This window comes from Impatiens glandulifera, chromosome 5 (genome assembly GCF_907164915.1).
Source record: "Impatiens glandulifera chromosome 5, dImpGla2.1, whole genome shotgun sequence".
NCBI classification, from domain to species: domain Eukaryota; kingdom Viridiplantae; phylum Streptophyta; class Magnoliopsida; order Ericales; family Balsaminaceae; genus Impatiens; species Impatiens glandulifera.
This window is the reverse complement of record NC_061866.1, coordinates 40,630,812-40,642,902: the sequence shown is the minus strand read 5'-3', so window position 1 is coordinate 40,642,902 and position 12,091 is coordinate 40,630,812. Positions and strand designations below refer to the sequence as shown.

Below are 12,091 nucleotides of genomic sequence, written 5' to 3'. Positions count from 1 at the left end.
ATAATAGTTCTAATAAGCTTTTTTTTTCTTTTTTTTTTTATAGAAAGGATGCCTAGAGGAGATGTCTTAAATAGAGAACATATGTCTATAATTTGGAAACAATTGGACTCAACCTATCTCCCATGAAGAGGAAAAATCGTGATTAACATCAGTTCAAACAAGTCATCACTCGTCGTCATCGTAGTTCAGCTTTTGTGTAGGGAAATTCGCAAGGCCCGTGGAGTCCCTGCTAGGTCAAAGTCCACATGACCTCTTCTGGTTGACTGGCATGGCGAAGACTGGTCTTAAACGCGAGAATCATCGTCCCATCCGATCGTACTGTCTGTCTAGTCTGTTGATCTAAGCCCTCGACACGCGTCACCTAGTCTTTGGAGCGTTAACCACGGTCAATGGCCTATTGTTCTTGCGATCCCACGTTGTCTATTAGAAAACAATTTTAAATCTTGTTTTTGTGATATATTTTTTCAATTTAAGTTGGTAGAGCTCTTCAAAGGATATAATACAAATTAATTTTAAAATCTTTAACAAAGTGACACATTTCCTATGATTTTGAATGAAAATTTCATTTTCACTTACATAAATAAACAAGGTTTTATATCTTAACCACTACAATTTCCTAGATCTCCCAATATAATTAAATTGTCAAGCTTTAATTAATTACTCAATGCCAATTAGCAATTGATAGTTAATTATTCAATTAGCAATAAAAATCATATATTTATTATTCAAATATATATGTTCCATAAACCAAGAACATGGGTTCACCATATTGCCATCAGATCCAAGAAACTAGGTTAATTATGGATTTTGCCAGCCCTTGATTTAGGAATCCAATAATGAATATCATCTAATAATAGAGAAATATATGACTAAAATGACTGATTCCCTTTTATATACACCCCCCTCTTATTGGCCAATACTATATATAATATATGGTCCAATATTGTATTAATTAATTTTGCCACTCTTGACAGGGAAAGCTCATTTGTTCATCATCCCCACAATTCAAAAATAAAATAAAATAAAACACAAAGAAACGTGCATGTGCTCCTTAACCACCATACCATCTCATGGATTCCCCAACCCCATAATTAATGGCTTGAATTATTCTAGCTACATATCTATCCTATCTTCTTCATTTTTAAACATGGTAAATCTTTTTCTTTTTTTTTTTACTTTTTAATAAAAAGACAATAGATATATACTATAATCGGTGGGAAAATTTTGAGACCACTTGTTTGTGTGCATGATGGGTTTTTGTCACATAATAGAAATGTAATCTATATATCCAATTGAATAGTTAAGAGTTAAGACATATATATATATATATATATATATATATATATATATCAATAAATATTATAAACAAATTTGTTGGTGTTTGAATCATAATCTTTTTAAACAAGGTTTAGTGTGATTTTATTTTCATTTATTGGTTTTTTGTTACAAAATTTTGCGAAGAGATAACATGGAGTAAAAAAATGGAAAGAAACTAATGAAAATATCTAGAAAACATATAAAACAAAATTAATCTAATCTAATAAACATTACATTTTGTGATTGAGCTAAACTAGTCTTTAAATCAAATAAAAAATAATAATAATTTGCCAAGCTTACAAATACATTTAAGGGAGTAATTGGACATTTGAGATTTTTTTTTTTGTAAAATAGATAAATATCTTCATGTTTTCTTTCATAAAAGAAAATGATCAGTACTCCTGAGTTAAAAGAAAATCCTCATAAAATTAAATATATTTGTTAAATGATATTAGGATCTCAACTAGACACAATTTTATATAAAATATATTGATAATTAATTTCTCAACATTTTAAACTCAAGTACAACTAACTACACATTTATTAAAAAAATAATAATTATTTTTAAATGGACATAATCTGATCAATATGAATAAATAATTGTGGGTGCCTCATCATCAAGCACATGGCCTTGTCCCCTTTCATCACTACTAGCTAGGGTGGTTCATTATTTTTTTTAAAGTGTTTTCTAAAGTTAAAAGGAGAAAACTTAAACAAGCTTATAATATTACCTAATTAAATTATATTATCTAAATTAAAAAAAAATCAAATTTAGCCCATTAATATAGAACAAATTAATTTACATATAAACAAATAATAAATTAGATCATCAACTAGTAGTGGGTGTGGGTGGGGAAGCTAGAAACAGATCACTCTAGGACAACAACCCTTATTAGTGGATCATTTCAAATAAAGAAAAACACTCACAAAAGCATTAACTGTGACAGCAAAGACTGATCAAATACTTAACAATTTGATAGACAATACCAAAAAACAAAATTAAAAAAAGGGCATTAGTAACATTAAACAAACCTTTATAAGGCAATATATAAGTTTTTTTTTTTCGAGATGCCTCTTTCGATATCTATATACTATGAAAGAGTCGAAGAAGTACAAGCACAAACAAACACTAGCTAATTTACTTCACCCAATTAAGCATATGCATGCATCCTGGTTTAGTGCCTCAGATCCTGTTCTTGCATTTCTCCATAGCTCTTGGTGCTGAAATTTTAAGTTTAAATTATGTATTTAGTAAAAGACAAATAGTAGTTGATTCAAATATAAAGAATGATATGTATGACTTGGATTTGTCTATAAAGAAAGTGTTAATTTTCCCTAGAGATTGACTTCATATTTTTATTCAAGGAATTTTGTAACATGTCTCTTCATTATTGTGGGATCTATATATTGTTATTAATTTAAACTTTTATTTTTTAAAATTGAAGTAAAAATTGACATATTGTTTATAATGTAATAATTTGTTCATACCAAGTCCAATAGCTTCCGATCCCTTCATTATACGCAAACGTTTGCATGAACCTACAAACATCCTGCACGGATTTTAACATATTAATACTTGAGAATCTTCTATCCTTATTCTTTTTTATTTAAATAAATTATTTCAATAATTCAAATTCTTTTCAAATAATGAAGAACTTACTCCCATGGGACATCTCCTACAAGCATCCAATCACCATCTTTATCTTCATATGTTGGCACATACTCAGAGCTATTGAGAAGATCCATTAACTTGCTCTCATTCATGAAATCAATCATTCCTTGGCTCCCATAATTGTCTGCAAACAATCAAACCAATTAATTATACACTTATTATTATTAATTAGTTAACTTTATAAAGTAAGATTCTTTTTTATTAAATCACGGTAGTCTGAAGATCGATTTTATTATTAACTTATGACAAATAATGTTGTAACGCTATTGTTACTTTTCAAATTTAACTTGGATCTAAGAATTCAATTAGAAAAAAAAAAGATATTTACCCATGGTGAAGGAGCTGAACATCTTGGCTAGGGCATCAGAGAGTTCCTTGTAACTTGTGTACATCTTCAAATCGACTTTTCGAAGGTAGGGCGCCCCATCCATGCTGACCTTAACAAAGCTTGCTCCGGTACTATTACTTCCCTTCTCCGCCATCACGTCGTTATTGGTGCTCTTCTGAGACATCGCGTTCTTACGATACGATCTAACTGGTGGCCATCCCACCACTTGTGTCCTACAAAATTTCAAATATTTCTTATAATGCATGTGTACAAGAACAACATAAAGAATAAAACACCTTCCATATGATTATAAGAATAAGAACATACTTTGCTGGTGGTTTTTCAAGATCTTTGGAACTAGATAGGTCTTTCTCAACCAAAGGAGTTGACCTACTCATCTTCTCCTTCAGATCTAACGGTGTAGATTCATTGTTTTGAATGTTGAGTTGTAGATCAACAGTCTCCAAGAACCCTCTTTTCCCCGAGGTTTTCGCAGTTTCACCACCGGGCAAGCCTAGGCAAAGCTCAGTATCCTTGAGATTCAGACCGACTTCCATTAAAGTATGAAACCCTCGATCAATTGTCTTCTTCTTCTTTGGAGATCTTGGTGATGAGAGAGTTAGAGAGATTATAATTAAGAAAGGATTTATGAACTCATGATATCAAACTCTAAAAAGATATATAATGGTGGCTCTGTAATTTTTCTAGAGATGCAAATGACAAGATGATGACACGTGGCATAATCATTTGGGTAATCTTGATCTCGTTTGGATGAAGATTGAAGATACTCAATAATGCTTATAAAGTGAGATGAGTGAATTTACTAATATAGCCTTTTTGGCTGGTTAATGTTTAATGAGGTTTGGTATGATTAGAGAGCTTGTGGACTTGTGGTCCTAAAACGAATTTATAAACAATGTTCTCATACTGGACCAGGATTGGTGCAAAATTTAATTTTTTATAAGAATTTTTTTTTTAAGTAAAAATAATTAAATATATAGGTCAGAATAATTATTTTTCTATAAGACTCAAAAGAATGTAGAAAAGGATTGAGCTAGCAAAAACTAACTCAAAAAAGTTTCTGATCCTATATATGGCTCTGACAAAAGACTGACAATGACTCAATCCATAAAAAAAACATAAAGTCCAACCAGAGCTTGTTTGATGTTTGTTTGTTTTTGTTTTTTTTTTTTACTAAAAATATAACTATTACATTTTTTTATTTTCAACCATATAGTCCATTTAATTTTTGAACAAAAATATTAAAATACTCTTACTTTATATACAAAAATTATAATAATTCAAAAAACATACTCTTTCATTACATAAATATATTATCTAATTCAATATAAAACAAGCTCCCAATACAATAAACATGTTTCTTTTATTATTATAAATGTAATTACTTTTTAAAAATTTTACTTTATTTTAAAATTGTAATTTTTTTTATTGAATTATCAAATTTGGGTTTTTTTTTGGTTTAATTGGAATTTCGGACCTCTCTTTCAAATCTTATAATTTATGATTCATTATTGTTAAAGTTATACAAGATTAAATTTTGCACTAACGGTTTCAAACATCAGTTAAAATATTTCTTATATAATATTTATAATTAAAAATAAATATATTCCACGTAAGTAAACATCACCTCAACATTAGGATTCTTTTACTTAGGATTTATAAAACAATAAAAATCTGCCATGAATGGAAACTATGACAATACACAAGTGTTGTCTATTGGGTGAGATTCATAATCTACAATTTTTTTATCACTATTCACTTCATTTCTGTTGTATAAACTAATTTTAGATCGTCAAGTAGGTAAGTTAATGATATCGCAGATCGAGTCCACATGGGATACAACCGAGCCTTGATAGGCAAAGCAAGAAAAGAGCTGAAAATCATTTTAATTCGCCAAGATTTACTTAGAAAGCTCTACAATTGCAATAAGCCAAATAGACCACCAAGAAATGTATGATCCAAATCTTAGCAATAAAGACACTTATATCAATCGGTGCAAGCCTCCCAAAAATCTGATCAATTGGATGAGGACATAAAACCCTATTAATGTCCAAGGAAAATAACAGTGATGTTAGAAAAGGTAAATTAATTTTAAAACTAGTATTCCCAACAAATAATATTCCTAATGCATGCAAATAAATAAATAACAACAGTGTCAAAGAATTAATGATGTACAATAAATACTGTCGCTATAATGTTATTCTCTATATGTTGCAATCTTTAGCGACGGTAATCAAATACCGTCGCTAAAGATCTTGTATAACAATATAAAAAAAGACTTGTTCTTAACGTGTCAAGAAATTAATAATCGTAAATATACACCGTCATTATAGGGGTTTTATCAAACTGAAAGATATACTTAAATAAATGTCTATAAGTTAGAAAGCAAAATTTATTTAAGGGTGAAACCAAATAAAAATACAAATTTTTTTTTATGTGAAGTCAAATTAATAATTAATAACACATGCCTTAATCAGTGAAGTTCCCAATATTGGTGGTGTAATGTGTGACAAAACATTCATTCTTTCACCATACAACCAAATTTAATAGCTATGCAAAGCAATTAACTTTAATATCTAGAAAACATATATTTGTAATTCAAGAAATACAAAATTAGAACAGCTGGAAATAATTAATGAATTAAAGAAATGAAGGACCACAGATGAATCAATTTCATGACAGCATCTCTCAACCATAAAACTTAAAATATTTTGTTCCCCTTAAAGTTGGCATGCAACAAAATCGTCAATATTTGCTGCAAACATTGATTAGATGTCGCAATAGTGCTAGGATTTACGGTTTTACACACAAAAAAAATGAAGATAAAATTCAAGATAGACTCAAAATTGTGTACAATAGTAGATCTTACAGAGTTATCATTCCAATTAAAGTTTGATTGTGATACTAGTGGTTTGATGATCATGATCAAGATATGGATTTATAATTTTGTTCTTATTGCATGATTGTCACTTGAAGATAAATGATTAATCAATTATAATCAACTCAATTTAAAAAATTAATTAATGAAATTGATTTTATATATCATTTTAAATTAAAATAATAATAATCATCATTTTAGTCCATCCAACCTTTAGATGGAGCATCAAAATTCAAAGAGTGAACATGCACACATACATCTACTATACAAAAAATAAACTATTACAAAAATAAATAACCATATTGTTTGTTATGAATTAATTAAAGTATATTATAAACAAAATAAAAAAGAGTGAGAAAAAAACTCACTAAAGATAGTACGAGGTGAGGCAAAACACGAATCATATACTCTTTTTTGGCAGTTTCATCATGAGCATAATCGGGTTATGCACTCTTTTGTTGTGCGTTTCTCTTTTTTAGCTTTATCAAATTTGTTGTTTTAATTTGGCCTTTTTCAAATTGCTTCAAACCAGAATTCTTGTAAACGACCATATTCTGAGTTTGTGACTATCCTAATTTCATTCTACATAACTTCTCTCATTGTATTTTATGCCATAAAAATTTTAAAAAAAAGTTATAACTTGAAATAATGTAACACTCATGTCAGTTGTACTAACTACTATAAGTCTATATCAACATAAAAGTCAAGAGATTAAGAAAAATTAATAATCAATCATTTATATAATTGTTAAAATACTACTTAAAATAAAAAGTGAGATGCATGCAATGATGAGAGACTGTTAATTTGTTATCAAAATAAAATATGATAAAGAAATATTTAAAAAGATAGGTGATCTTAAATATGTTAACAACATCTATTTAATATCATATATGTTATACAGTTATTATCATGCATGTTTATTTATAAAAAGTGCTTAATATATATTAATTAAAAAAAATTCCAAAATCTAATAATTATTGTGATAAAAAATGAGACAGGGATTTGTTTGTCTCACAATTAGTTTGTTATTAGAAAAAGTAAATACTAAAAATTATTATAAATAATAAAGATAATTATATATGTATACCTATTTAATATGTTTTTAAATTGAAATCGAACTCGTGAACTATTAAGTATAGTGTGTTATAATAAATTAAAATATTATTTTATAAAAAAACAAAATATAAAAATATGTAATAATAATCTCTAAATAGTAATACCCACTAATGTTAATTTGTTCTAAGTGAAAAGGTAAGGCTTTAGTTGTAAGAAAAATCAAGGTCTACATATATATATATCAATTTTATTTTAAACTTTTAAATTCATAACTACAATAGCCCAAGTATAAAAAAAATAATAATTAATTTTGTGTGGGAAAGAATGGTAATAATTTATTAAAGGATAATGATGATGATTATTACTATTATTAATAATAAAACAAATGTATAAATAAATTATGATTGGTGGGGCAGGTTGGGCAATGAATAGGAATCTTCACTTCAATGATTTTATTCCAGATGTTGGTTGAGCTTGGGACAGCAGATTCCACGGGTGGCCTAGCTGGGCTGACCGGGGCAGCTCATCGATATGAATTGTATTTTGTACCCTTACCAATAAATTAAATTAAAATATTTAATTTTTCTTTTTCTCTCTATATATATACTTGAATAATGATTTAAAATACTCTTATTATCATAAATTTTGAGTTTTCAAATAAATACTTATATTGAACACAATTATATTGTTTTGTATCTCTAGCTAATTCTAATGAATTTATCACTTCAATTATATTAAACTTAATTCACCTTTTCCCCTTAGAAAGTAATTGTATACATTCTATGTATGATCTTCCTTTCTGTTTTTATTTTTTACTTTGTTAAGGTTAATTTAAAATCTTCTTAATCCTAATATGGTTTTATAATATATAGATTTTTAAAAGGATTATGCACACAATTTTTACTCCCTTTCTTTCTTTTCAACATCTCTTTCTAAGGCGAATGGGGCCTTCTTTTGTGTGCCCTCTCAGTTTATAATGTGATAAGGCTAGTCGTGGTTTGGACTATGGTGGTTCAAAACATTATATGAGTTTGATTTTTACAAAAGTGTGTCAGTATGTACATTTTTTTAAAGGGTTTCTTGTGGCACATCGATTGAAGACCACAAGACCATGTCCGCTTGTGCCTTCATTATTTGGACATAGAGAAACATATCAGGACGAATGTGAACATTATTTGAGTCAAAGCTAAGATCCATGGTCGAATAGAGCACTTTGTCACTTTCTTTGGACTATTTTATGTTGGTAAAGAATTGTGTTACCATGTGAATGGATTGGCGATACTATTCTGTTTTTTTATGTTGCATCTCTAAACATTTTATTATAAATTGTAATCTTATTGGGATTCATTGAGTGATCCTCGAGTCTTTAAATAGTTTTTGTAAAGTTTGGATTGATACAGTTGATATGACATATCTAAATATTTGGGTTACCATCTCAATTATTTTCTAGTTGACTACCTGGTTAAAAAAGAATCGTCGAATTTTTAATGATCGTAGTCATCCGATGCGTATCATTCATAATGATATTATGTCTCTTTCTCAGATTTCTTTTTGAAAAACCGGTAGAGTCGGTTGGAGAGTTAATCGTTCTTCTTGAGGACCTACAAGCTCCATCTTATTAAGTAATTATGTGGTTCAGTGGTTGTATTCTATTTTTTTTTTCATGACAAGCTTTGTTGTCGTATTTACACGATTATTATCATTTTTAATATACCTGAGCTATTTAAAAAAGTTAAAATAGTAAATTATAATCTTAAGACTATGTGATGTTTAATGAAATGATTATTTATTTAAAGAGAAAATGATAACTATATTTTGTTTTTTATAAGAAAGATAACTAGATTATAGATAAATTTTATTTTTTTTATAATCGAGTGAGTTTTTGAAATTTAAACCTCAACCAAATATTTGAAAACAACAATTTTTTTTAACTAAATATGCAGTTGTGATTAGATCTAGAAATTAATTGTTAATTTATTTAAATAAATATATACATTTATAAAAAAAAAATGAATTCTAAAAATGACTGGAAAGAGAATTTTGAAGAGGGAAGAATGATTCTTCTTGACTGAAAAATAATACTCTCTCCTTATACTTTTACTTTTTTCAACCAATAATATGATGTCATATCATTTTCTTTCTCATTCATTCTCTCATTTCATCTCCCAATTTATCAATCCTCTTCTAAATTATGTACATATCCCATCTTTGAAATGTATGTTTACATGAAGTGTCATGTGAAACATCAAATCATTCAATAACATTTACATGCATATATCTTCTTGTTAGGATATCAGGAGATAAGTATCCCTCAATTCAAGAACAAAAACCAACACAGAAAAATTACGAAAATAAAAGAAAGCAATTAAAGAACGCAAACACAAGATTTATAGTTGTTCGGCCAAAACAGGCCTACGTCCACTTTCGAAGCACACAAGTGGCTCTCAATTTTATTATCAAGAATGTTATAGGACTATTACAATTATTCTCTCATAATGAAATCTCACACACAACTCATAAGGAAGCGAAACTTTCAAGGAAAAGACTTGCCTTTCTAAAGTGTCCGACTGCATCGTTAAGTAAGCCCCAATTATGTCAATATCATATCTTGTCTAAAACTCTCAAAGAGACTTTCTAAAATATTTTTATCATATTTCCTAATTGTATTTTCATAACAACAGATCAAATTTCATTTTGTGATAATCATCTGTCTTAATATTAAAATTATACACAAAAAGATATAGTTTCCTTTTGTTATATATACTTTATCATTGTACTAAGATTGTGTACCATGAATATACCATATTTGTAATATTATAAATCCATTATCAACACTCCTCCTTAACTTACAAGTCATCTCCCTCTTGTATTCCATTTTTTGCTTTGTTAACCAGCAAAGTCTTCATAGCTCCCAAATCCAGGAACTGCCAGAATATCAACAACATTGTCACTTTCTTGATAACAACTTCTATTTTCTCAATTATGCTCCTCTCGATGTACAACCCCACATTGAACTTTAGCGTGGAAAACACTTTTGACAAGAGTAAAAACCACGGGACCCTTAGGCCGCTTAAATCATCTACTATATCAGAACATACATAAACTTAATATTTACCCTTAGGCCGCTTAATTTACACAATGTTTTTGTAAATTAAGATTTATAATCTAACGAATTACATAAACTTTCAAAAACATAATCATCATCAAAGACGATACATCCATATAAAATGTATCTTCATTAATGATGGAAATACATAAACCTAGGTATCTAGGGAGTGAGGAGAAAATAGTTGAAGTAAAATATTTTTCTTCTTAACACATGCATTCGTCTCCCTCTCTTTGTCTTGTTCTTGTCTCTTGAATTTACAATCTCATAGATTACATAAATCCTCAAGAAAAAAATCATCATGAAAGATGGTACATACATATGGAATTTATCTTCACAAATTGTGGAAATACCTAATCATACGTATCTAGGGAGTGAAAATAAAGTAGTTGAAAAAACATAGATTTTCTTCCTAACACCTACTTTTATCTTGATTCGCCTCCCTCTTTCTATCTTCTTCATTTTCAAAAATAGATATCTATCGAAAACTGAGGACACCCCAAATGAACTTCCATCGGATGCTTCCTCAAAATAAGATACTAATCAAAAGTCAAGATGACCCAAGAAGAACTTCCATCATTTTCTTCTTCAAAATCAAATATCTATCGAAACTGAGGACACACAAAATGATTATCCATCGTCTACTTCCTCAAAATAAGATATTGATCGAAGCTGAGAAGACCCAAGACGAACTTCTATCGTCTACTTTTTCAAAATCAAATATCTGTCAAAAACTGTGGACACCCCAAACGAACATCCATCATCTATTTCCTCAAATTTAGATACTGATCAAAAGCCGAGAAGACCCAAGACGAACTTCCATCATCTATTTTTTCAAAATTAGATATATGTCGAAAACCAAGGGCACCCCAAACGAACATCCATCGTCTACTTCCTCAAAGTTAGATACTAATCAAAAGCCGAAAAGACTCAAGATCTATCAAAACATTTGTTATCCATATTGCCTTTAACTTTGCACACTCAACCAACTTAAACCGCATACTTCTTCTTAAACAAATTAACTTGCAACCTACTAGTTTTTAAATAATTTCAAAACAACTAGCAATTAAATATTCACTAACTATCTTCAATTATTTCACCATGCTTCATAGTTTCTTCAAAATAAATCGCGAATGTCCTTCCATTTGAATTGATCGAGCCTCTCATCTAGCCTTTTTTACATGACTAGGAATCACATTCAAGGTCTCATTCATCTTCTCGCATTAGATGACAATTCAATGATCTCATTCACCTTCAAATTGATCGAGCCTCTCATCTAGCCCCTTTTACATGACTAGGAATCTCATTCAAGGTCTCAATCCTCTTCTTAATAAGATGACAAATAAATCATCTCATTAATCTTAATTATGATCCACAATGCATGGACAATTAAGATAGAATTAAAGAAGTATCCAAATCATCACCTTTTAATTGACATAGCCTCCCATTTAGCCTTTTTTTTCATGATTATGAATCTCACTCAAGGTCTTATTCATCTTCTCACATTGAAAGATAATATAATGATTTCTTCTTGGTTCCTTTGAGAGTTGCTCCATGATGTCTACACCTAAACTTATAAGTGTCTTCAATTAGTCTTCCTCTTCTTAGTCTTTCATTCATATTGTGTGTTAACTAGCAATATGCCAAATCACCCGCCAACTCTAAGCAATCTTGCAATTTGGCCCAAAGGATTTCCTTGTCAACATGTTGACT

General features: G+C 29.0%; 1 protein-coding gene across 1 annotated transcript; it reads right to left on the bottom strand.

Moving 5' to 3' along the window:
• Positions 1-2,192: 2,192 nt before the first annotated feature.
• On the bottom strand, positions 2,193-3,960 carry LOC124938784 (auxin-responsive protein IAA7-like). Its single transcript, XM_047479292.1, has 5 exons — positions 3,645-3,960; positions 3,318-3,550; positions 2,978-3,113; positions 2,806-2,867; positions 2,193-2,538 (listed from the first exon to the last, which is right to left on the bottom strand). Exons 1-5 carry the CDS (start codon positions 3,872-3,874, stop codon positions 2,501-2,503), a joined length of 699 nt encoding a protein of 232 aa, XP_047335248.1. The 5' UTR covers positions 3,875-3,960; the 3' UTR covers positions 2,193-2,500.
• Positions 3,961-12,091: the final 8,131 nt, after the last annotated feature.